The sequence below is a fragment of the Urocampus carinirostris genome, chromosome 5, assembly GCF_059441175.1.
Source record: "Urocampus carinirostris isolate Australia breed hairy pipefish chromosome 5, RoL_Ucar_1.0, whole genome shotgun sequence".
Lineage (NCBI taxonomy): Eukaryota > Metazoa > Chordata > Actinopteri > Syngnathiformes > Syngnathidae > Urocampus > Urocampus carinirostris.
Genome location: NC_142353.1, coordinates 4,184,625 through 4,211,616, shown reverse-complemented (window position 1 = coordinate 4,211,616; position 26,992 = coordinate 4,184,625). Strand labels below are relative to the sequence as shown.

Genomic DNA, 26,992 nt, shown 5'->3' with positions numbered 1-26,992 from the left:
ATATTGGGAATAAGGGGAAAACACCATATTATTTTATTGTTTCTAAAGAATCACAACGCATTCATCACAGTAAAGACAAACCCACTGTCCCTGTATGTCATATTTAAACATTAAAATTAGATGCAATATTCTGATCTACACACTCGGCTCAACCATTAAGCACGGGTGCACAGGAAGCAGAGCAAAAAATCTTTAAGATAAAAACTAGTCTGGCATCCTTTTTATTTTTAAGCATATATTAGGGAAGTTGAAATACAAAAACGGCTTTGAACTCATTTCCTATTAACCCAATTTGTAAAGCCGCAACATTTACATCAAATCGCAAATGAGTGGTTCTTCAGGAAATCAAATGTGTATGCAAAGATCATGTGTAAACTAGACCTTATTCACAATGAAAGAAAAAGGTCTCGAATTGGACTAATCAGTGCCAATTTATTTAGGGAATATGCATGTTTTGTGCAAAATAAATCATACGTCAAGGTCACAATTAACTGGCCTGTTGCAGGAAGAGTCTTAATGTGCAGACCACTCGCATATACAATGTAAGGTAAGCAACCCCCAAATAAAACAGAGCATAAACGTACAGGCAATAACAAGTGAAAAGTGTTAATGATTTGCTCTCTCTATCTAATGTTTATTGTACTGTCAGCTCATTAACCATAGAACAAGTAATGGCTTTGCAAAACTCTATGCATGGCACATTAGTGCACAGAAAGTGAGCCAAACAAGCAAATAAATAAGTCCCTTTTCTTGAATGCAAGGGGAGAGGTAGAGGGCGGAGTTCCAATTTGGTCATCATTTTTTATTTTGTAGATGAGAAATCAAATTGCTTTGTTCAGCTAGGAAAAATATGCAATTTTTAAGGAGAGCTTGAGCACCCCATGCTAGAAAAGAGGGACATGAGTGCGTTAAAGTGACTGAGTCTTGGCAATCAGTAACGTTGGCCTGGCGAAGGGTGTACATTGGTGGGGAGCATGCCATCTTTTAGGAAATTAGATTGTAAACTTTACTGGGCGCCCCACATAAAGGCACTATTATAAATACACAGGTGAGCACAAACCAACCCTGTATGTCCCCATCGTCCAGTATCCCTTGCCCCGAAAACGGGCTTGATATGCATATTTGAATTGACAGTGAGTTCAAGCAAGACATGACATGTTTCCAAATTCACACATTTGGGTTGAAAGTGACCTGAAATCAGCTGCCGCACAATCTGCCTAACAAACTGGTTATTAGTCGGTTAAAAGGAATTAACCACAATGAAAGTTGCTGAAGCTTGTGTTGCCTGTTACAGTGCTAATGAACACAATTAAATAGACAATCAAAGCTACTTTCCTCTCACTTTTGGGGGAGGGAGTATATGAGACAATCACACAAACATCTGGTCCCTTTAAATAAGTTTATCATTTAGAGTTTTACCATTTCGAATTAATGTGTTAATTTCTTAAATATAAAAGTCTTAATCGATACATCGGAAAAGTGAAACATGATTCGAAGACAGATTAAAAAAAAAAACAACAACTCAAGTTCAAAGTGTTAAAGATTTTTCCCATGGCCGTTTTCTCACCACGGCTAAAAACCTGCATTTGTACACATACGAACAGTAATATATATTCTGTCATCTTTGAGTGTCTGTGGCTATGTACAAGCTATACACGTGGCTAGCGGGCTGAGGGCCAGCTTCCAAACGATGTGCTAGTGGGAGCAGTTGGTTGGGAAGGTTCCTGGCCCACCCCCCTTCCCCACAGTCTGCCCATACAGGTGGCTGTTCTGCTTCACTTGCGATCGTCGATGGTCTTAATGAATTCCACCGCCGCGGTGAACTGCATCCACCAATAGCACTCCTCCCCACTCAGCCGGCTGGCATAGAAATTATTGATGTACTGAACGGTGGACAGCAGGCAAGGCGGGTTTGCCTGGAGGGGAGGAGACACAGGGATGGGCTGATTAGCTTGCGAGTGGGGAAATAAAGAATCACGGTACACTGATGTTGCAAACACACATATCGAACAAAGGAAGGTGGTATCAAAAACAAAAAGGAAAAGAAACCTGGAGACCCACCCGAATGAGGACAAAGACAAGCACAGGGACAAAATCATCGGCTCCAGGTACAGAATCTTCATTAGCCAGGCTGAGCAGGTTCATGATGGTGGAACACATGCGCAAGATGCACTGGACTTTGTCTCTGGGCGTCTTGTAGGCATTGATGGTCTTAATTTCAGCCTGTGCAGAGGGCCAAGGAGCCTCCCTCAAGTAAACCTGAAACCAAACACAGCTGAGCATCTTTGGTCCCGGGCCATACAGAAAGAACAATCAGGTTCTGTTTTCTATTATTTTACAGACACCACAGCGTTACAGACCGGCTTTGAGGTGCTACGTTTGAATTAAAAGCAGTTTGGTTCGCACAGACGAGTGAATGGTTACGTTGGAAACAAGGATTTCTGCACGGCAGGGATGCAGTGAAGCATAATCCCCCCCAAAAAAGTTTGCGCTTATAGCCAATCAGCATGGAGAATTATCATCCACATCGTCATAAAAAAACTTTCTGCTATTGAAAAACCTTTTGCAACGCAGTTGGAAGATGTATGGATTATTAAGTCAAGAACGCAACACAGAGACCACATAAAACCAACTACAAGCTTTTTACAGGGTTAGTTTATGTTAAGATAAGCAGTTCGGAAAACAAATGAATGTGATTTTAGTGTGATGTGACGAGGACATTAATTGTTCCATATGACGACCGTACAAAGTGGATTTACGCTCATCATTATTATTATGTTATTAAAAATGCTATATTTTTTTGTTATTATCATCATCATTATTTTAGAAAAAGAACAGTATGTTTAATGCTAAGCCGTGAAAACATCAGACAATTAACTTGTCCGTGGTACAGAACAGGTGCAGACCACTGCCGTAAAAAACTTTGTTTTCAACATTCTTACCTCTGGGATTTGAAGTGCTTTGTGATTAGCAGTCACAACTTTGGACAGCCGCTGGATATGTTCATGTAAAAGCCTGTGGGGGTAAAGAAAATTGTGTATTCAAAGGTTTTCTGTTTTTTAAGTAACGGTGCTACAGCAGTATTCTTGAGATTTCAGGAATGACTTGACAAAACTATCGATTTATTGTTTGTGCTATTGTTCTGTTGTGTCTTCTGTAAGAAGTGTTTACAAACTATTTCACAGAAATTGTGTACAAAAAATAGGCAAAATGACACGTTGGTGTCATGGAGCAGCACTTTTTCTTACAGTATTTGAAATATTGAAACAACAAAAAGTCCTAATTTTTAGAAGTTTTTTAATGGTGAAGGTGAGTTGCGTCGTATAAGTATGCGTTAACAATGTAGAACGAAAGTTCAAATAGCTCTTATTTTTTTCCAACGCTTTTATCCTTATAAAAGATTTTTGGGGTGGAACACACTCAGTAGGAGGAATGAGGGTGGGGGGTGTGCTGAAGAGTGATATCACACTGCCTCCTCACCCCCCCTTTCTTTTATTTGTATTTTTTAGTGAGGCATGAAATGTTGAAAGTAAGAAATAGTCCGTTTCAAGTTCAGTCAAAATGCCAACACAAAATCTAAGAAAGGTGAAAAAGGAGAGTTTATTCGAGCATGTGTAAGTCATACACATACTTGCATGCACATCATAAGGGGCTTGACGGAAGCTGCAATAAAAGCCCAGGAGATGGTGGCAACAAGTAAAAAAAAATTAAAAATCCAAACTCCGTACAGCTCCTTTGAGTTGTTGATAAACTTACTTTCTGAATTACTTTTTAATCACTAAAATTGATGAAGAGCGAGTGACATCATTTTTTGCAACCAAATCCCATGAACAAAACTTGCTTATCGTGTTCTTTTTGTTTCAATATTTCAGTCCTTATTTTTAGATTTTGTTTGGATTGTTAAGGTATAGTTGATATACTTACTTTTTGAATGATTGAGTTTTTAGCACGGAGTTAATACAAGTAAGGACATATTTGATATATTTAAAGCACAACAGCATGGGCAGAAATGATCCTCCCACATGCTTGACTGCTTGTGGTGCACAGCATCGTGTCACGAGTGAAAGCGCAACTACTAACTGATCTCTGAGAATGTCTCCATCCTGATTTGGGTAAAAGGCCAGCTTGAAGATGCGGTTCATAACACTGCGCTCGATGGCCATCTGGGCGTCCTGCAGCTGGTCCTCGCTCGCATACTGCCAAATGGCATCACGGGCCATGGCGCCGTACAAGTAGCGCAGAAAATCCTCCACAGCTGCAGTCTTGTCATCTGCTGCTGTGCACTTTTGGAACGCTGAAACCGAGAGGGAGGGAAAATAGTGACTAGTTTCTACTTTTATTTTTAGTCAATATTGGAAAATACTACCATAAAATACTATTAGAAACATTAGGTACCTTTGATAAAGTCAAGCATCCTCGATTCCATGTGTTCAAGGAGGAGGCGAACGCATACAGTGGTAAAATAGCGGTTGGCAACCTCCTTGTCTCGCAGAACTCTTTGGAGAAGCCTCTCCAGATGGGCTTGAGAAGTCTGTAGGCCCTGGCGGCATCTCGTCAAATAAGCGATGTAAGGAGCTCGCTTTCTATACAAAACGAAAACAAATAGTAATAAGAAAACAATTCTTAACTTCATGATGTTAAACTCTAACCTGTAATCCTCAGCAATCGCTGTAAGAAGCTTGCGACAGGTGCGAGAATCAAAACGACTGACACAACGCGTAGTCTCTTGGATCTGGGCCATCTGATTCTTGTCCTGGAGGTTAATGGCTTCCGCTAACTGGACCTTGAGAAAGCAGACGATCTCATTGTCTGAGAGAGAGAAGAAGATTGTTAGAAACATGGGAAAGTTTATTTTAGCATTAAAGTTTGAAATATGATTGGGCCCACTTAATACAGTATAACTGACACTGTCAACTATGAAGTCATGTGGTTTTACAGTAAGTCAGTTAAATCTCTAATATACTTCCTATTCAGCATGTTTAAACATTCGATTAAATGTATCATCTCTATATCACAAATACTGACAGTTTCTGAAGTAGTTTTCTCTTGTATGTTAATAGAAACTGCGAGGATGATGACTTTATTTCATAATTTGTCACCTTCAGGGTCCATGTGGTCAGGCAACCCATTTCTAGTTGTTGTAGAAGTCAGCATAGGCAAAGCTACAGAGTCTGCAGAGCATAATGCCAACCGCAACTTTTTCTTGGCATCACTGGAGGTCAATTACAATCAGTTAATAGTATTGTATAGCTTCTTGGAAAGAAAAAAAAGACGTGCACATGCTAAATGACAATGCCATACCTAAATGAGAACTTGGAGCCATGTTGACGGGCTGTCTGACTAGCTGAATCTGGGAGGTCATCAGTCGAAATGTTTTGCAGTGGATCTTCTCTTGAAGGGTCATGAACATTTTCCTCAATACACATATCTGGGGAGGCCAAATGAATGGATTGTTAACTGCTTTGAGGACAACTTACCAAATTCTGGATAAAGTAAATTCTTTAGTTTGGTAGTTGTGCTTCTCAGTTGCCTAAAAGGCCACAGCATCATTCTGTGTTACCGTACTGTAGCGACTTTTTACAAAAATTGTTCATCATTTAAAATGATGAAAGGATAAATCCATAGTGAGTAGCAGTGGGACAAAAAAAAAAGATTATTTTTGGACATTTTTAAAACAAGACGTATTTCCCCGTAATCAATTTTCATGATGTCATATCCAGTATGTAAAAATGCGAAAAAGCAAATGGAAATGGAAAAGTTGACATTTCAGTTTGTGGCTGTAAACCAGTTGCACACAAGACATACAGTGAAGAAAATAAATATTTGAACACCGTGCTATTTTGCCATTTCTCCCACTTAGAAATCATGGAAGGTCTGAAATTTTCGTCGTAGGTGAATGTCTACTGTGAGAGAGATAAACTAAAAGAAACTTCCAGTAATTACAATTCATGATTTTTTAATGATTTATTTGTGTGATATAGCTACAAATAATCATTTAAACACCTGAGAAATTAATTTTAATATTTGGTACAGTAACCTTTGTTTGCTATTAGAGAGGTTAAACGTTTCCTGTAGTTTTTCTCCAGGTTTGCACACACTGCAGGAGGGATCTTGGCCCACTCCTCCAGGAAGAACTTCTCTAGATCAGTCAGGTTTCTGGGCTGTTGCTGAGAAACACGGAGTTTCCCTCCAGAGATTTTCGATGAGGTTCGGGTCTGGGCACTGGCTGGGCCATGCTAGAACCTTGATATGCTTCTTACGGAGCCACTCCTTGGTTTTCTTGGCTGTGTGCTTCAGGTCTATGTCGTGTTCACGACCCTTTTTTCAATGCTCTGACAGAGAAGGAGGTTTTTCCCCAAAATCTCACAATACACAATCCTCTCTTTAATGCAGTGCACTTGTCCCATCCCATGTGCAGAAAAACACCCCCAAAGCATGACACTACCACCCTCATGCTTCACAGTAGGGATGGTGTTCTTCGGAATGTACTCTTCATTGTCTTCCTCCAAATACGCTAAGTGTAATTATGACCAAAAAGTTGGATTTTGGTCTTTTCCGACCATAGAACTTTCTCTCAGGACTCCTCTGTATCATTCAAATGGTCATATGCAGGGAAATCTTTCGTGCCGTGCATGATTTTAAATCATGATGTCTTAGTGTATTACAGTAACCTTGAAAATGGTGGTCCCAGCTCTTTTCAGGTCATTGACCAACTTCTGTCGTGTAGTTCCATGCTGATTCCTCACCATTCTCAGAATCATTGAAACCCCACGAAGTGATATCTTGCATGGGGCTCCACTCTGATTAAAATTGACTGTCATGTTTAGCTTCTTCCGTTTTCTAATGATTGCTCCAACAGTGGACCTGTTTTCACCAAGCTGCTTGGCAATAGCTCTGGAGCCTTGTGAACGTGTACAATTGTTTCTCTGGTGTCTTTGGACAGCTCTTTGGTCTTTGCCATGTTACAAGTTAAAGTCTTACTGATTGTATGGGTTGGACAGGTGTCTTTATGAAGCTAACACTCTCAAACAGGTGCATCTGATTCAGAAAGATACATTGAATGCAGGTGCCGGTCTTCTGGTGATCCCAAGAGCAAAGAAGTGTTCTGCTGGTTCGAGAGCGTTCTCCATCCGGGCACCGGTGCTGTGGAATGCTCTTCCCCCTGAGATCCGATCTGCAACCTCAGTGGAAATGTTTAAATCCAAACTTAAAACTCACTTCTACTCCATAGCATATGAATAACCTACTCTTCTCGTCGGCTGAAAAATAGTCTGTGTAATATAGTGTAATAATCTGTGAAGCCCTTTGAGACTCTTCGTGATTTAGGGCTATACAAATAAAAATGACTTGACTTGACTTCTAATGGGCGGACTAACAGGTCTTTCAGGGTCAGAATTCTAGATGATACACAGGTGTTCAAATACTTATTTTCTTCACTGAATTCTCATTGTCTAAGTTGAGATAAATGTCAGCTTCTGGACTGACTGACGCAGACTAATGTGCATTGTTTGAACATCGCTCATGGTTTATTGTCTCAGAAGTGTATGATTTAAATGGTTTGTTTTTTTATGAAAGAAAATTAAATTGCATTTATCAATTATATCGAATTGCAATACTTGTAAAATGGCTATTATTGAGAGTCGTGAAATAAATAGAATCGGGACCTCCGTATCGTGATATGATTTAAAGCATATCATCGCACCCCTAATAATTAATAATTTTTTTTTTAAAGTTTGAGACAAAGCTAGGACAAATTACAATCTGGTGTTAACACTGACCTCCAGCACCCTCATAAGCAGTTGCTGCAGTGGCTCCATCACTTGGGCTGGTTCGCTTAATATTGCGGTATTTATCCAGGATGTCCTCTGCTGCTTGAGTTTGAGAGCTTTGTCGAGGCAAAGGGTCATCTGTTGAGTTCGCAATTCCACAAACACACGCAAATTATAATTCAATTTAAGGAGGATTCAACACATTATTTTGGGAAATTTGATGAACAAACCTTGTGGGATTCGGTCTGGAGCAATATCATCTTTATCATGCTTGTCACGTTTTCGAAATGCAGCAATGGGAGCTGTGAAAAACACGATTGAGAAATTTGTAGCGTAAACAAAGGTTTCAATTTAACTGGATGACCATGTGCAGCTTCTTAACTATTAAACACACAAAAGCAGGGGGTGGCCAACTGATGAAAAATCTCATTCCAGTTAAATTACCAAAAGAATTATAATTAGAATTGTGAATAAAATTTCAGAATATCATTAAAGTCCACAAAATCTCATTATGGGTAATTAGGTCTATGAAGTCGAAATGTCTATGGGGGCTTATCCAATTAACACAAATGGTGAAAACAGGACAATTTAGGAACAAGAATCTAACATTTGAAGAGACACATGGGAAACACTGGCTCAAAAGTGTCATATAAACTGATATTCTGAATTGTCAACAAAGTAAGGTAGCAACAAGATGCAATGAAACATAGAATGAGCAAAATGCATGGACGATAACTACTCTAAAAGGAAAATACGAAGCAGCATGGCAAGCAGCCAGTTCAATAAAGCAGTCGTCGGCAACCTTTTCTGTACCACGGACCGGTATAATGTCTGACTATATAGTTGTGACCCAGCTCAAAAATAACCTTAGTAATAACATTTGTAATAATTATAATAGGCCCAAATCCACTGTGTCATCACTAGACGACTAGGGATCTACTTGACGGAGAAAAAGGCATTAGATTTTATCTCATCATCACACTATTTCTATTCACGGCACCACGTTTTAAAACGTTTTGGCTGAACTCTTTTCCGTAATGCTCCAATACATTGATGTACAAAGTGGCATTGTAAGTAAAAAAAAATAGCTTGATTATGAGATAAAATGTCATGTATTTTGCCTCATTCCTAGTAGCCTAGTGGTCAGAATTCGGTGCTCGACGCCACGATCAGAGTTTGATTACCATTGCATGAGCAAATTAGATTGGCGATAGTGGTCGACTGATCAATCATTGCTAGGCTACAGTGATATACTATTGTAACATTTCAGTATAACGCACACCAAACTGAGTTCATATTGAGTAAAAGAAAATTGGTACTCACAAATTATTTAGTTACAAGCAAAATTAAGGCCTTTTTTTTCTTTCTGTGTTGCCCAGTACTAAACGACACATTGTGAGGTACCGGTTGCAGACCACTGCACCGAAGCGAACTGAATGGCAACAGTGTTACCTGAGACTTCACTCTCGACTGTCCAATACAGAACTGTGGGGGACACAACAAACAAGAATGGCCTTTCCACAGGACAACCAACTGGGTTGCCAGGCAGAGCATCAGGACAAATACAGGTTGGCAGCAGACTGCTGGTCAGGCTCCGACAGCTCGCAAGTCAACTGTGTGTCGCCCGGTTTATGAATACCCATTTAATGTTTACTTAAGAAACACAATTATCTCAAAGAGTAATGTGCAGTCACTATGTGTGGGCGCAGCTCATTATTTCCCAGACAGATGCATGAGATATGGCAGTATAGTAGAACTGCAACAAGAGATGTGCCATTTATCAGTGGTGATGACAGAGAGGTCTATCTAATGACCATTAGCTGCTAGATGACAGCACAGCTGGGAGGGCTAGCGGCCATACAATCAACAAGGCGAAAGCTCCTCTGATGAGTGATTAGGTTAGAACACTATATAAATCTAAAGGCAGTGAGACGTGAGCGAAAAGGGACTGGACTTGTCTGTAAAACAACTCTGACAAACATAACATTTTACAACTGGAACATTGGCAATATATAACATACATTATTCTTATGTTACAAATGGATTTCCATGCTGCTTTTCAAAGAATAAGATTCTTTGTCAATTATTATTAGAAAAGTGTTTTATTCCAAAAGTATGTCATGAAAAGGCATTACTGTATTTTTTAGAGAAAAGACAGTTGTATTACCTTTAGGGATGGCTGACACGAAACGCTTCTTCCACCACGGCTTGTTGCGATCGGACTTCTCGTCATCACTGTCTTTTCTGTCCTCAGCCTGTTATGCCAATGCCCTACATTAGCATGTTGGAACACGCTACAAGCAGGCCATATTCTCCCACATATCCAAGTAGTCCCTTTATCCTAATACAGTAATCAATCGTTTTTCGCAGGGGTTTCATTTCAAAATCGTCGTGCGATAGTCAAAACCCGCCGAATAATTTTTTTAATGTATTTATAAGGTACTCTTTTGTATATTGAAACCAAAGAACAAACCCAATTTACAGACTCAAGCATTTGTTTAGCAAATAAAAATACTGTACCTTATAAATGTTTTATTTGTGTTAACTATTTTAAACAAATTATGTACTGTCAAATTATAGAATAATCTTGCTGCTTTTATAGCACTCCTGTATCCACTTACGTCACATATATTTTTACCATCATGACAACGTTATGGAAAACTGCATTCACTTTTATTTAGTGTGTGAAGTGCAACTATGTTGGCAACAGAAAGCATGTTCCTCTGCCTTTTGAGACCGGCCGCAGTATGTCCAGAGCATTATGTCCACATGATGGCTTTTAGAGAAACTTGAAATTGAAAAAGATTTGCACTCATGTAATGTAGGTTCATGAAGCGTTTTACATGTACAGCTTTGGCTGCAAAGTAATTGACGGAAAGGCAGACACTGGCAGGAAAAAAAGCGGGGGGGACCGATACAGAAGGCAGAATACAATAAGCGATGAAAATCCGCAAAAATAAACAGAGATACAGCGAAGGATTACTGTATTTAAATCACCCCAAACCTGTGACATAAGCAGATGCAAAAGTGACCCCTAGGACACAACCCCAGCTATGATATCAACACTTGTTTTAATATAAAAATGGATCATGTAGAACCATTAACTAATACAAAATGAAGAACACAGTGATCATGTTACAGAATAGTTACCTCTCCTTTCAAAGAATCTTTGCTGGGCGACGAGGACGGCCCTAAAGCAAAAGCCCCGGAAGAGTCGCGCTCTTCAACTGCACCACGGCGATTGAGGCCAGGGTCACTGGTGGGTCGTCGGCCCGGGCAAACTATGTCAGAGCTGCGACTGCGGACCAGTCGGTCAGGGAAGGAATGACGCTGCTTGTTGTGCTCAAACTCAGCCTGAGCAAAGCTGTGGGGCATGACAGAATGGCGTGTTTCCGGGCCCAGGGTGCTGGCTTCAGGGATTGGGGGATCTGGGGGTGGGTGAGCAGGCCTGGCATAGTGCACCTTGGGCCTCACTATTGTCCCTGTGGTGGAACCTTGGATAAAATAAAATCAACACACACAAAAGGGAAATTGATAAACTTTCAGGGCACTCCACTTTCTACGATTAATTTGATGCCATAAGCGCTTAATAGATTCATTTGGTGCCCTTTTATTTAGTAGTGACATTCTGAAATGTTTATGAAAAACAAACACGGGAATACAGACGGCCACCTGTTCCAAGGGTACACCGGCTTGTGTCCTAAAAAGGTTCAAAAGGTGTTTTTTTAAGCTTTATGCACAGTGGGGCAAGGAGACTGTGCCAAATCAAGGTGAGGTCTCTCAACTTGTCATCATTCACCTTGCCACAAAAGCACTATTCCTCTTCAAACAAGCAAGCCATCTTGTTATCAAAATCGAAATATTGAACAAAAAAACACAAACAATTGTACATGTTCTACTGCACTGAACAATTGAAAAGGTGAAAAGAGTAAAAAGCTTATCTTTGGATTCATTTGAGTGAAACATTAGTATTGGACTTAAATGACACTTATTTCTCATGAGATTTACCTTCACTACAGGAAAGAGGATCAAACATGACCAATAAAGAATCAGTTTGTGAAGCTGGCGAAGTCAGTTGGTGTGCGCCTACAATAATATGAGCAGATATAAAGTTAAAAACAGCAATTGAAAGTCATCAACTAAAAAAAGTGTGCAAATAAAGCGTATAATGTTTCATAATAAATGTGTTTATACATCTGAATACATAAACAGCAATTGAAACCGGCAATTACCCTGGAAGTGGCAGTTATTAATAGTACTGGTTGGTGTGGGCTAAACTAATGAATTATCAAACCTAATAGGGATGGGACAGTCTCCTACCATGGCCTGACTCTTCCCCATCTGGACTGGTCACAGAGTCCTTCCCTCCAAAGTCTGAGCTGCACTCTGAGCGCAAATCCTCTATCTTGTTTGGGATGTCCTCTGAGGTTGCACTGACACCTGCAGGGCAAAAAAGCTGCATCCTGTGTATGCTCAGGACAAACAATTTGGTGGCACCACGATCTAATGGGAAATGAGATAGTGGTCAAAAGACACCGTTTTTTTCTTTTTAGACACTTTGTTCTAAAGGAAACCAAGTGTTGGCTTTAAAGTGGTGGAACAAGCTTCCACAAGTTACAGATGTAAATATAATAAAGAGAGCATCCAATGGGTCCAGGCTACATTAGCTAATATAATTTTAACTTCTTGCAATGCCAGACAAAAGAATTATGGAATTTGGGCATGTGGAGTACAATATTGCTTCAAGCTACTGCACATTGTTATCATATATCTCCTCTATTTTTATGTAATTTGTACCTGAGACAACACTGAGGCCAGGAGTGCTTGGTCTGGAGCTGACCTCACGGACTTCTGTGTCATCTGATGTGCTGCCAACCCCTGAGCAACTCTCGAGTTCCTGGAGTCTTTCCTCCTGCTTCAAATCGGGTGCTTCTGAAAGTGGTACAAAGAATTTAAAACAATAAAGATGATTCTCAAGCCTTCACTTCTTTCTTCTAGTACAAAAAAAGGCCCTTTTGAACTAAGGTGTAAGCATACAGCACAATTTCTTCTCCAGATACAGTTGTAATAGTTATACAGCGGTCATTTTGTCAATCCACCCCATTATTGCCAAATACACACATATCCACGGAATCAAAGGATACATTACGGCAACGGCAAGTAATAAGAGCCAAACAAAACCATAAAGCTAGTGAGGCCAATTCTTTTGGTGCCCAATGGAGCTGTTGGTTTAAACCCAGAGGCTCCATATGAACAGCAGTACTAATTTGCATGCTCGTTAGTAATAATGTTCTGGTGAAGTGGTCTGCCGAGTGTAGTTTTCGGCTTCTGAACCATGAAACAAGCATAGTATTTGAAAAAAGATACCGCTTTAGATTGCTCTTCTACAGAGCTTAAAAAAAGCAAAAAGTGAAAAAAAAGAAATCAATCGTATGCACATAATCAGTGTCAGATAAATTAAATTAGTGTCCAAAGAAAAAAATGATTGTATCAAAATCTTACAAACATGGTATAAGTCATTTAAGAATTGAAACCTTTTGCTAAAGGTTACTTGTTTATTTAATAGTCATGGCTTAGAAATGCTTTGATATATTAAACATTTGACCTCCATAAAACATACTGCTCATCTAATCACTTAGCAGTGAAGATACAGCATGGATACCCTTGCAGTCAAATGTAAGTCCACAAGATCTGTGTATTTCTATCCAACCTTAATAAAGACTATGAAGATCATCTTTGAATGACAAGTTCCATTTTTCATTTAAATATTTAGCGTGCAATGTCAAATTAATGATTCTGTTCAAATAACATTTGCAGGTATAGCCAATAAAGTGTCAAGTGAGATTGCGTATTTTTTAAATTTAAGGGGACACCTGATACCCTAATGTGCTGATCAACACTGCACAATAAAACATACACAAGTCTAGAATTGACGCCATATAAAATGACTGAAGGCAGCTGCTGTCCTTGCGCTTCTCTCCCCACTGCACCACCACCAGGTGCAAACACACCTGGTGGTCCCTCTAAGGAAACCCAGTGCAGCTTTTTATTGGCACACAAGGATCTTCCCTGAAAGACAGGCAAGTGCATACAAATATCATGACAGATGTGTACACACATGTTAGGTGTGGAACACGTGCAACCACACCTGGTGTCCCAGCCCCCAATTAAAAGGCAGTCGGAACATGAATATGCATACAAATGCATGCATGAGAGGACATATTAATGACTGTTTTGGGAGAAAAATGCGAGCATTATAACATGGACTTAGGACAGGGAACAGTCAGAATGTGACAGCTGGATGACCCCACCTGAATCACTTGGCAGGACCTCCACACTCCATGCCTCGCTAGTGGTCTCTGAGATTGTGGAGCCATAGGGGTCCAGCAGCACTGAGCCTGATCCTGGGAGGCACAACAGGCTGCCAAGCACATTCTCTGCTGCTGCCCCTAGAACAAAGAGGAACAAGACATAATGTTTTTCTTTACTTTAAGTCAAATCTTTTTTTTCAACCCCAAGTCTTTTAAAGATTATTTTAAAGCAACGTTTAAATAAGGCTGTTTTGAAATGGGAAAAAACAGTAACAACTAAATTGTCACAGTGCATTCCAAAAAAAGTTTAAAAGTGCTGAAAAATGAGTTAACATCTGCGTAAACAGATGTAAACTGTACATTTTATGCTTGCAACAGCGCGATTATAGACTTCATACCAAGGTTAAAAGGTAATTGGGAGGAGCACCTAGGCTGCCCCCTTGGGTCTGAACTTTGACTCACAATCCTCATAAACAAATTGGGCTCTTGCGCACTGTCTGCTTCAATCTAGGAGAGGTGACAGAAACACGTGTCTCTGGAGCCGCATACGATCCATAGGCGCTTTCTAGTGGCTCCCTGGGGCTTTTTTAAAAATGTTTGACAATGGAAAAATATATTGTTTCAGTGAGCGAGAAACATTACACAGACATTCTTAACGTTTTATATATATATATATATATATATATATATATATATATATATATTACACAAATATATATGCAGTATATAAAAATATATACAGTATGTCATTTATAATACAGGGAGAGTAGTTTCCGCCTCCAGATGCCCGGCGCTTATGTCCATCATGCTTCCTTCCACTCAATACACACCCAAGTATGCAAGTACGTTGAGATGGCAGAGTCCAATCCAACCATCCATGTTTACAGTGTTCAAGAGAGCTTGTCTTTCAGGTGAATGATTGAATGAGTGGCACAACAAGAAGCGAAACAATTAGAATTTCGGCCTCATTATCATGGTAATCTTATCAGTGGGATAATGAGGTATTAATGGATATTTAATGTGCATCTCATAACCCAATCCCAGGGAGAAAACACATAAGGAAATCGCTGTAAATTCACTTAATGATGGAAAAGTCCCCCAACGCCATATTCCGAAGAATGAAAAATGGCACATGCAAATGAGAAGGAACCCAAGGTCAATAAGACTGCAGGGACCACATGAATGTCAAAGAGGGAAGAAGACAGAAGGAAGAGAGCTTGGTAACACAAGCACAGAAGCAGGCAAAGATGGGCACAATGGATTTAGATAGATAGATAGATAGATAGATAGATAGATAGATAGATACTTTGTTCATCCCCGAAGGGAAATTCACATTTCCAGCAGCATCCCTGAGCTGAGAACAATCGAGAACAATCGAAAATAACACGGAAGCTGCTGGAGTGGCTGCCATTCGTGACGGCGCCGGAAGAAAAGATTCAATTTGAATCATGTACAAACAAACAAACAATTGAATCATGTACAAACAAACAAACAAACAAAATATTCATGTTTCAATAAGTGGAGTGTTAATAAAATGGGGGGAAAATAATTTCTGATACTGATATAACCAGGTAAAACTAATTTTAAGTTACCTGTCCAAATGAATGTTGTGCCATCTCACCTTTCCCACTCTCTCTCCTCTCACCTTTCCCACTCTCTCTCCTGCAGTTGACTTGCTGCTGCTCGCTCCTGAAACTAATACTTACCCAGTCCCTTCTCAAGTTTCTTCATCTTCATTGACTTCATAATACAGTACTATATACAGTGACCGATTAGTTCATTGTTTAGTTACCTGCTTGGACCGTATTGTATCAGAAAATAGGCAAAGATGTTGAGCAGTATTTTCCAAAGTAAAGGCAAATTGCTGGACTCCGAAATAATTTGTTTTTAAGTGATCCCCAAAATTGTCAATATTTTTGTTTTTACTAATAACACCTACTCTTGCGTGCTGAGCAGTAATAGTAGATGACAAATATGAAATTGACTTTATTGCGACAAATTCATTGTATTACAACCATTAGCGAAAAGTTTGCTTTGATTTAACGCAAAAATAGCTGTACAATTAAAATTAAATTGAGAACATTTCTTTTTTTTGTAATTTGGGGTATATATAAACAATTATTTTACCATAAAATTGTTGATTTCTCTAATATCCCAGAACTAGTACAAGATTGTATCCATAAAATTATTTGAAACAATGCTTAAATAACTTAAGGATGATTAAATATATGGATTTACATATATTTATGAAATAATAACGATAAAAATGTGAGGCAATAGTAATTTTCCCATTTGGAGGTAAAATCAAGTAATGAAATTAATTCGTCCAAGCATCAAGGTTCAGTTCAGTCCAACACCTTGCCATTTCACCAATGTGCCACAAGGTGATGACATTTCCCTGAACCCATTTGACAAACAGAATCAGACCGAGGATGAAATGGAATAAGTACCTAAAAACCCAAAACAATCCATGAGGTTTGTTGCTGGTAACTAATTTCTACTTGAGTGATTTTAAATTAGGATTTTTTTTTTTAATTCATGTAATTTTATATCGTGTTTAGATTAATACCTGCCATTTCCTGCAGCCGGTCTTCATCCATGTTGGGGTCAAAGTCACTGCCAAGGACGTCTGTGCTCCAAGTCTCACTGACTGTTTCAGAGATGTCCCGGTCTTCTGTTAGGCCCATCATGTCTCTGATCTCAAACTTCCGCAGTTTATCATCCAAGTTGTCCTGAGTAGTGGCTGATTGAAAAAGGCCGTGTGGAATTATTTATATGGTGCCAGTGTCATCACAATACCAAGAGTATTACGCCAGTGAGTATAACATTTGGTATCTGAACCACTAAAACTTGAAAAATAATCAGACCATGAGAGATGGAAGCCCAGTGGTGTGATATACATACATACATACATATTATTTTTGTGACGGTGTTTATAATTGTTTGGCGCGATTAAATTATCTTCTGACGTGTTTTTCTTAATTTCTGTGTTTTATACACTCAAAGTTTTTCCTATAAATAAATCAGTATGTCCGTATGTTACACGAGTGTCAACATGGCAAGATACACAAATATGATACAAGCAACTAAATAATGTTGCACTCAAGTCTGCATATACATGCTATGTTCAATTTGGGTTGCTTGTACATCACTCATGAAAGGTAAAAACATAACATGAAATTTTACTTTTCTTTTTTATGGGCGGCATTAGCTCAGGAGGTAGAGCGCTCGCAGGTTCGATTCCCGGCTACTTCGTGTTATATGTCGAAGTGTCCTTGGGCAAGACACTGAATCCCTAATGCCCCCAATAAGTAGGTCGGCGCCTTGCATGTCTGCATGGCCGCTATTGGTGTGTGAGTGTGTGTGTGAATGGGTAAGTGTGAAGCACGTTGTAAAGCGCTCTGGGAGGTCTTCATTGAATTGAAAAGCGCTATATAAATGCAGACCATTTACCATTTACTTTTTTTTCTTTCCCTGATAGGGAATAGAAACTAAGTGTTTTCACCAGTTTCTACAATTCGGAGACTCACAAAGTTTTGGGAGAATCGAACTCATTTCAACCTCTAATTAGTGTAGTTAAAAAGCTTTCTAACACTCTTATCTAACTTTTTTGATGCCATTTAGAAAACGCACACCTTGCTCATGCTCCAAAAGCTGGAGAGCCTCTACTCCGTTGCTTCCTGAGGGCCCAGCTCCCAATTCCGAAACAGATTCTCCCTCCAGGTCAAGAGATGACACAGAATTAGAACGATTCGAAGGACCTGAGGAGCACATTTCAAACAGCATGATGAAAACTAAACTTTAAATTTGACCTAATATATACATGTTACTGATATGCTAAGAGACCAATGATGCAAGACAATACAACTAACCCTCTGAGATGCCTTCCAAGTTGTCACTACACAGTGAGAAGCGTAGCGTTTTGTCTGGTTTACCATGCAGCTTTGTGTCATCTGTATGGCTGTCACCTTGAGCAGCATCAGACATCTGTAAGTTCAAAACCTACAGTACAAAATAGTATTGTTAACAAATCTTTGTCTGCATGGGCAGAAATTGATGCTTTTGCTCAATAAATGCATACAATCTTAAACTAGTAAACCAATACTTCATACAGAAATTAGGGAAAAAACGTTTTTGTTTTGTTTTTTTGTTTGTTTTTTTTAATTCAAACCTCATCACCTCATTCTCTGACATCATTCCAGGCACAGTCTGAGGGCCATTTCCAAACGATATTACAAGGACCTCTTCTGGCAAGAGCTCTTGCAACGACTCTTGGGAGATGGCCTCTGCCTCCCCCTCCTGGGCTATGTTGGTACGACTACGACTTCGAGCAGTTGCTGTTTGGCAAATGGAGAAGAAAATGTTCAGATTGATCACATTTAGAGAGTAATCGAAACCATTTATGTTCAAAGTTAAGTTACTTGATGAATTAAGTGCAATTTTAAGAGATCGTTTAAGAGAATGATGAAAATGAGAGTTCTGAAAATGGTAAAAGCAAATGCCAGCTACAACACACATAATGAGGTATTAAATTGCGGCATCCCACTCATACCATAAGAGCCTGACTCACTTTTTGGCCGAATTGAGATTTTTGCCAAAATCAGCTCAACAGAAAGCTGCAAAATCTGCACAAGTGCCCAAGCCAGACAACCAATCACACTTCTGTTAACAAAAATCCTGTCTAACTTGACTTGGGTACATTTTCTTGGGTGATAAGATAAGCATTTTTTTCTCTCAAGTCTAGTCAAGTCAAATTTATTTATAAAGCCCTTAATCACAAAAATGTCTCAAAGGACTGCACAGGATTACAATGACACAATTACCTAATCTTAAACCAACATGCGGGCAAGGAACAACTCAAAACCTCAGCGTGAGTAAAAAGAGAAACCTTGAGAAGGGACCTCACAAGTGGTATCCCCCTTTCAAGATGACCAGGGTAAATAACATTTAGCATTACAGTACACAAACATAGTAAACGTTAGAGATGTCTAGAATATGACATAGCCCATAATGTTGTTAGTGTGAAAAAAGGATAAAAATCAGCTTCTAGGAAAAAAAAAAATCATTTAGTCCTGCATGGTATTTTGAAGGGGAATCACACTTCTCAGCCTCCATCGTAAGGTCTATTCGGGGGTGCGGGAGAGGAGGGTCCATCAGGAAGTCAAATCCCGTATTCAAGAAGAGCAGTGTGGTTTTTGTCTGGGCTGTGGAACAGTGGACCAGCTCTACGAACTCTGTAGGGTCCTTGAGGGTGCATGGGAGTTTGCCCATCTGGTCTACATATGTTTTGTGGACTTAAAAATGACAATCGACAGTGTTCCTCAGAAAGCCCTGTGAGGGGTGCTTCGGGAGTATGGGGTACCACAGTCTTATCAGGGCTGTGCTTTCCCTGTATGCCCGGTGCCAGAGTTTAATCCACCTTGCCGGAATTGTGTCCAGTGGAAATTGGACTCCACCAGGGCTCCTCTTTTAGTCACCGATTTTGTATTGAAGAGTAACACTAACCACTAAAACACAAACATCCCTGCCTAACTATTAGGGAATATAAGCAAGCATGGTGAAAGCATACAGAAAAGAAATGCAAAGTGCAACATGGTTGACCCTCTATTATGTTTGTTCATGCAGTGATATGGTATAAGCACAGCCTAACAGAAAGTGAGGCTAAATTTAAAAAAAAATATTTTAAAATGACTGAAATGACTGTCAACTACTAGTACGGATGTTACTGTTTACCCACCAAATGGGGCTACTAATGGAATATGAGCAGACAGGGAAGTGGTTGTAGGGTCCCAGGATGTTATCGCGGCAAAGTGTTGTCCTGGTCATTTGCAGCACAAAAGGTGGAGAAACGACAAGGGAAGAAGTGGGAAAAAGAATACGGAATGCATCCCACACTTCTATGCAGTATGTAGTATAAAGAATTTGGACAACAATCATCTTTCATCAGCAAGTGCTCCATTTCTAATTAAGAATGTGTAGAGTTGAAATCATTGCTCTTGGAAAAACTAATGGAGGTAGCCGAGGCATCTTTTCCACCCATTCCAATTAAACTTGAGTTCATTTATATTTGGTTATTTAATTGGTTGTCATTTATGTAATTGAGCCCTAATCTAGACCAAGCTAATTATCTTCTTAACAAACCAGGAAGGCACTCATTAACTTCCAATAAACACCTAAGCCTCTAACTAGCCATCACAGCCCAGCTTGTTTATTTTCCTCCTCGTTACAAACGATATGCTAATTGTTCCTCTAGCTCCGTTTAAACCTGCAAGTGGCACTCACAGCTGCACATCAAGAATAAACAAGTGGTTGCGTTGAATTCTGCCGGGTATACTAATAAATTCATTAAAAAAACAGGAGATCAGGCGAAGGAGTTGGTACCTATGGGGAGTCTGTTCTTCTTATTAGCAGGAGTGCTAGCAGGGGAGAGTTGGGGTGTGTTCGAAGGCGTAAGTTCCAAACTGTTGCTGCTTTTCCCGGTTTGTGATTGAGGCACATTGGCCAACAGGGTTTCCAAGGCCATGTGCTCTTCCTCCCTAAGGTGGTCTCCAGTCATTACCCTTCGTACAAAATCCACCTAAGCATGGAGAATAATGTTCTTGGTTAAGATTTGCAAATTTTGACAAGCAACCAAAGTATGTTGACTTTTGAACATCTGCCAAAAGCCCTATTAGAAAAATCTACATGTATATAAACACAAAGTAAAATGACTGAGAAGGGAAATTTTGAGATTATATTACAGTAACATTTACGTCCATCATATTTGAAAAAAATAACTTCTTCAATGATTAGTTTATATCTGAATAACTTTTTTAAAGGTACGCATGAACAAAATGCTTAATACTGTGTAGGAAAAAAATCTGAAAGATGTTAAAAGAAGAGTTTGATTAAAACAATAAAAAATAACTGCTTAAACCAGGGTACTCAAGCACAAATAACTACCCGTTAGACGTCCATAAAGGAAAACAAATGCCTGTTATAGTTTTTATTTATCTGTTCTATATTTATGGTCCTGTCCCTCTGGGAGGTGTGAGAATTCTCCCACCGCAGTCCGCTGAGTGTCACAAGAGGCGACTAAAGTGGAGGGAGCGAGAAGACTGGGGATCCTCTCTTCTATATCTCTACTCCCTAAGACAGGGATGTCAAACTCAATTGCACAAGGGGCCAAAATTCAAAACACACTTAAGGTCGCGGGCCAACCAGGATAAACATTTATTGAACACACTTAAACTTAATGTTTTTGGAACATAAATATGAATAAAAACAGACAAGAATATTAAATTTAAACCTTAAATGCCCTAATTGCTCTAAATAAAAATAACTTGGTAAATTATACAACTTAGAAGTTAACTTAAACAACTTAACATTAAAATAACATTCAAATTCCTTTGCTCCTATGTCAATGTATGTATGAAAAAAAAACTTAAATATCCCAAAAGATTTTGCTCTTCTTAATATATCTCCTGTCAAAAGTAGAAATATGAAAATGCTACAAAACCTGGAAATATACATAAAACATTTTTTTTTTCAGAAATAACAATTCTAATATTCCGTTTTCTTTGCTCCTATGACTCTATTTTGATCATTTGCTCTGATCGCAGCCGGACACTGTGTAGTTCTTTGCAGTATTGTGTTTTCAGCGCGGCGAAAAGGGTAGAATATATATATATAGTATATAGCAGGGGTCGGGAACCTTTTTGACTCAGAGCCATAAAGGCAAAATATATTACCGTATTTTCCACACTATAAGGCGCACCGGGTTATAGGGCGCACCGCCAAAAAATAATTTTTGGTCCTATATCTTCCATAGATAAGGCGCTACAATGGGAACGTCGACAAAACAGTCAGATGATTCAGTCAAACTGATTACCCCCTTAACATTCCCAAAGCTTGCAAAGAAGCAAATACGTGTCGTAGACGCGTGCAGATGTGGTGTCCGTACGATGACACTTAAATGCGTCATTTCAAATATCATTCGGAAGGTTAAAGTCTTGGAATTCAAGAAATGCTAACCATTCCTTACTTTCTATTTTCTTTTTTGCTCACAACTTTACTGTGCATATGACAATAAACACTTGGAATTGAGTTTAATTCACTCAACTCATCACAGCAACATCAAGATCGTTCTAAAACAAGATACCGGGAAAATATAAAGCCGCATAACTCACCTAAGTTCTCACGTTCAATAATGATACGCAATCATGGTCTTCTTACAACCGTGAGTGTAGTAAATCCAGGAGAGTAAAATGTTTTCAAATACAGACTAATGAAACATGTTTCTTTATGGCGAAGTTTAGCAAGCTTGCTATTCAGTCATCTTTTTCGGCCAATTGCAGGGTTTGTTTTGGCCGTCTAGCGTATCCGAGGCTCCGAATAACTTCAGCCAAAAGCGATCGATTTAACGGATGATTGAGACATCTTTTTCGGCCAATTGCATGGTTTGTTTTGGCCCTCTAGCGCAGGGGTCGGGAACCTATGGCTCGCGAGCCAGATGTGGCTCTTTTGATGATAATATATGGCTCGCAAATCTGAGGTTGGGGTTTAAAAAAAATTATCTTTTATTTAAATCCATCCATCGATTTTCTACTGCTCGTGTCTTGTGCAGAGCTCCAGTTGCATGAGCGATTGACTATTATTTTAATTGGATAATACCCTACGTTGGCCAATACTGGGCCGTTGCTGGGGGCACAGGTACATGCCCCCTTTTGCGTCCCTTGGCACTTGGCTGTTGGTCATTAGCTCAAAGCTAACCCTTCGACAGAGAAGATGGCGAAACGAGAAAAAAGTTGATGAACATTGTACATCTCAGGACGACTGGACCAAAGAATTTGCCTTTGTGGAGAGGTATGCCAAATTTGCAATGACAAAATTGTATCGATGAAACGGTTGAATGTAAAGCGGCACTTCGACACACGCCATCCTGCCTTTGCATTGAAGATGTGGATGAACAAGTTCAAATCACTGAATGAAGAGTTGGAAAGAATTGCACGACAGAAAGCGGAGTTGGCAAGCAAGCACATGTGGACAGAAATGAACAAACTTCAACCCGAAGACGAGTTGGTCCTCAAAACTTGGAACGCGCTTCCAGTCACATACCACACACTGAGGCGTGTGAGTATTGGTGTATTGACAATGTTTGGATCGACGTATTCATTTGAGCAGTCATTTTCACACCTCAAATACATCAAGTCCAACCTACCATCACGGTTAACGGATGAATGCCTCAATGCCTGCATGAAGCTTAAACTCACCATGTCCCGACCAAACTACAAAACCATCAGCAAATCCATGCAGCACCAGAAGTCGCATTAATGGTGAGTATTATAACAACATTATTTAAAATAATAAATGAAGACGCTTGTTACGCTCACATTAAATTGAATTCAGTCTTAAAATATATTATATGGCTCTCACTGAAACAAATTTCCCAAAATTTTGCTTTTATGGCTCTCTCAATCAAAAAGGTTCCGACCCCTGCTCTAGCGTATCCAAGGCTCCAAATAACTTCAGCCAATAGCGATCGATTTAACGGATGATTGACACATCTTTTTCGGCCAATTGCAGGGTTTGTTTTGGCCCTCTAGCCAATCCGAGGCTCCGAATAACTTTGGCCAATAGCAATCGATTCAAATGATGATTGACACATTGGTTAGCCAATGAAACGCCGGTATATAAATCCCAGCGGACTACTCCACGTTCGGGGGAAAATCGAGTCGGCGGCAGTTGCGCAAGTTGCGAGACCTTGCGAATTTAATATTGAGCCATATATAAGGCGCACTGTATTATAAGGTTCATGGTCAGCTTTTGAAAAAAATTAAGACTTTTAGGTGCGCCTTATAGTGCGGAAAATACGGTAATTTTGTTTTGGGAAAGAGCTACACCATATATTATGAGACAAATTTACTAAATTGCTAAACCGGCGCCCCAGACAAAAGCTTAGTCTTCAGCACATTTATTTTTGATGATTTGATTAAAAAAAATTGAAAAGAGAATAATGCCCGTGTCATAAAATCAACAAACATACCACTTTAAACTTGTCTCTTTCTTGCAATTACTCAAGATCGGTTAAACTCATTTTGACCCTTTTTTCCCTACATATTGGTTTCAAAACCAGATGCAAGCATTTATTTTGTAAAAACGTCACAACATTTTGAGAACAGGGAGCCTGATGTGCTTACTTTTGCCGCAGACAGAGTAGGGCGAGAGATAGGAGGGAGTGCTTGCACTTTTTGCATAGCTCCACCCATCCCTTCCACTCACCCAATCAAATAATTAAATTATCTTCCGGTGTTTTCGCGTAATTACAATTTGTTCCGTGGATTCATCAAAAAGTTTCTGAACACTGAACACAGATTATATAGTGAGCTTTTATCTAAAGGATTCTTTAGCGTTGTACAGCCAAAACGAGTTTTATTTTGTGTGGCACCTTGAATGTAAATAGTGAAAACGTGCCCTATATATTCTGAAAAGTACTGCTGCAAAATTCAGTTTTGGTTTGGCTTTGCGTGTATCTGAACAGGATTAATGGTTCAAGTTTTGAACGAGATGGAGAACGGGCCATTAATAACAATAGTGTTAAATGGTCTTACGGGCCGGATATGATCACACGGCGGGCTGGACGTGGCCCGCAGACCGGGAGTTTGAGAGATAGCAGGGCAAAGAAAGGGGGGGGGCGGGAAACCGAAAGGTCTCGCAAACCCTAGTTATAGGGTCACTAAATGTAAGAGGATGTGGTAGTAAAGCGAGTGAGTGGAAGAAAGAGGAGATTGGAAGGATGGTGACTAGAAGGAAGGTTGATGTGATAGCCTTGAGTGAGACAAAGATGAAAGGAAAGGGTGAATTACAGCTTGAAGGCAGGGTTGGGTAGGGTTACTTTAACTTGATTACTTTCAATTACTTTTGGATTACTCCAATACCAAATATGCTAATAAAAGACAAAAGAAACTAAATATGAATAAAATTATGACTCACAACACGTGGTAAGGTTTCGCTCCTGCCTTTATCTCTTTGAACTCCGGCAAAACTGACATAAAATGCGACAGGAACAAAATAAAAATAAATCCAAACAGCTTGGCAACATCATTTTTGCCATTCCATTTATTTCATTACTCCCCAAGCCTGCACAAAATTTAGTAATTTTATTCATATTTAGTTTATTTTGTCTTACTAGCATATTTGGTATTGGAGTAATCCAAAAGTAATTGAAAGTAATCAAGTTAAAGTAACCCTACCCAACCCTGCTTGGAGGTATGTATGGTAGAAAGTCTGGAGTTATTGGTGGACATGCTAGAGAAGGAGTTGCTGTGCTTGTGAGTGAGAAAGCAAAGGAAAAACTGGTGGAGTAGAAAGAGATATCTTCGAGATAGATGTGGGTGCGATTAAAGTGGGGTGTAGAAGTATGGATGTTAATAAGTGCATATGGACCAGGTTCAGAAAGAAGTGCTGAGAGAGAGGAGTTCGGGAAGGATTTGTCCGAATGTGTGGCAAGTGCGAAAGAGGAGTATTAAGTGGGAATACTAGGTGACCTGAATGCTAGTGTGGGTGATGGAATGGTTGAAAATGTGGTTGGTAGATATGGAGTGCAAGGAAGAAATGAGAGTGGGAAGAAATTGATTGAGTCATGTGTGAAAAACGAGTTGGTGATTGCAAATACATTGTTTAAAAAAAGGGACATGAATAAGTATACTTTAGTAAGAGTGGATGGTGGCGAGATGGTGGACAGAGCACTGTTAGATTATTGAGTGGTTAGGAAAGGGATGTTAAGTAATTTGTTTGGACACATGGAGAGGATGGATGAGGAGCGAATGTTGAAGAGGATCTACAGAGCAGAAGTAAATGGAAGAAGACTAAGAGGAAGGCGGCAAATGAGTGCACTGGAGGAAAGAGGTCTAAATGTAGTGGAAGCTAGAGCCCTTGTTGGTGATAGGAATGAGTGGAGTGGTGTTGTGAAAGGACAGTGGAATGTTTGGACGCATTCTAAGAGATGGGCAGGGCACCTGTATGATGCCGCAGGGGTTAACCAGTGAAAGCTGTCGGGCCCTGCTGTTAAACAGAAGAGTGTTGTGTCACCCTGACCCGAGTAATATGGCTGCTTTCTTGTGTCCTGTTTAATCTGGAGGGACGAAAGCATGATCAACTTGGGTGCTGAGGTGCTTAACTTGTTTGGGCATTTGGGTTGGCCATGGTCAATTTTTTTGCTACTTTTTTCCTTTTTGTGTATGTGTTTGTCTTGCTCTCGGTCACCCCTCTCAAGGGATATGAGTGATATGAGGGAGATGGATAGATGATAGATAGATATTTATGGTTTACAACCCTTTCATAGATGTTTTTTATTTTAACTTTACTTCCAACTTTAGGGTCAGGTCGACTCAAAATTAAATTAGACTGCATTTGTATGGACAGAATTATATCATGAACTGAGGATCTCATTAACACTTAACAATATGGATCAATATTCCATAGTGGCTGCAATCGTTTTTACCAATGCTGTCAGCTGAGGATGAGTGACATAGACTGCAGTCCTGCTTAGGCCTTCTAGAAGGTTCATTGATGACATAGGTGGCGTTTCAACTGCTCTTCCACCAATCACTACATCCAGAAATGCAGCGACACAACTCTGTAACAAATGTCCAGAAAAAAATCACTTTATAAAATGCTATATTGATAGGATAAAAACATTACTAAATCTTACTTTATCAAATTTAGACAAACAGCTCTTCCGTCTAGGGTCTGCATCATCATCAGCCATCGCAAGCTGCTGCAAAAGCTGGCCAACCTTCAAAATTAAAAATAAAAATTAATAATAGTCATAATATTACACGCGTGTGTGTGTGTGTGTACAGACGCTGCCCTACTTACAACCGAGATAAGTTCCGGACGATCATTCGTAAGTTTAATTTGTTCTTAAGTTGC

At 39.5% G+C, this 26,992-nt stretch overlaps 1 protein-coding gene across 3 annotated transcripts in view; it reads right to left on the bottom strand.

Annotated features, from left to right (window-relative positions):
- Nucleotides 1–10: 10 nt before the first annotated feature.
- gapvd1 (GTPase activating protein and VPS9 domains 1) overlaps nt 11–26,992 on the bottom strand; it is a 35,174-nt gene continuing 8,192 nt past the window's right edge. Inside the window, exons 5-29 of one of the 3 annotated variants that reach the window (XM_088335409.1) lie at nt 26,772–26,855; nt 26,562–26,696; nt 20,462–20,657; nt 19,818–19,898; nt 18,260–18,417; nt 17,953–18,082; nt 17,716–17,841; nt 16,650–16,823; nt 14,081–14,218; nt 12,567–12,701; nt 12,090–12,209; nt 11,778–11,855; nt 10,920–11,263; nt 9,937–10,024; nt 9,222–9,254; nt 8,000–8,071; nt 7,779–7,907; nt 5,302–5,428; nt 5,100–5,212; nt 4,650–4,809; nt 4,396–4,583; nt 4,081–4,294; nt 2,943–3,015; nt 2,062–2,259; nt 11–1,916 (exon numbers count right to left, since the gene is read on the bottom strand). In XM_088335409.1, coding sequence (XP_088191535.1) covers nt 1,776–1,916; nt 2,062–2,259; nt 2,943–3,015; nt 4,081–4,294; nt 4,396–4,583; nt 4,650–4,809; nt 5,100–5,212; nt 5,302–5,428; nt 7,779–7,907; nt 8,000–8,071; nt 9,222–9,254; nt 9,937–10,024; nt 10,920–11,263; nt 11,778–11,855; nt 12,090–12,209; nt 12,567–12,701; nt 14,081–14,218; nt 16,650–16,823; nt 17,716–17,841; nt 17,953–18,082; nt 18,260–18,417; nt 19,818–19,898; nt 20,462–20,657; nt 26,562–26,696; nt 26,772–26,855 — 3,435 coding nt within the window. In that variant the 3' untranslated portion in view covers nt 11–1,775. The remainder of the gene's footprint in view (nt 1,917–2,061; nt 2,260–2,942; nt 3,016–4,080; nt 4,295–4,395; nt 4,584–4,649; nt 4,810–5,099; nt 5,213–5,301; nt 5,429–7,778; nt 7,908–7,999; nt 8,072–9,221; nt 9,255–9,936; nt 10,025–10,919; nt 11,264–11,777; nt 11,856–12,089; nt 12,210–12,566; nt 12,702–14,080; nt 14,219–16,649; nt 16,824–17,715; nt 17,842–17,952; nt 18,083–18,259; nt 18,418–19,817; nt 19,899–20,461; nt 20,658–26,561; nt 26,697–26,771; nt 26,856–26,992) is intronic. The other 2 variants (XM_088335406.1, XM_088335407.1) reach the window with 2 other exon arrangements.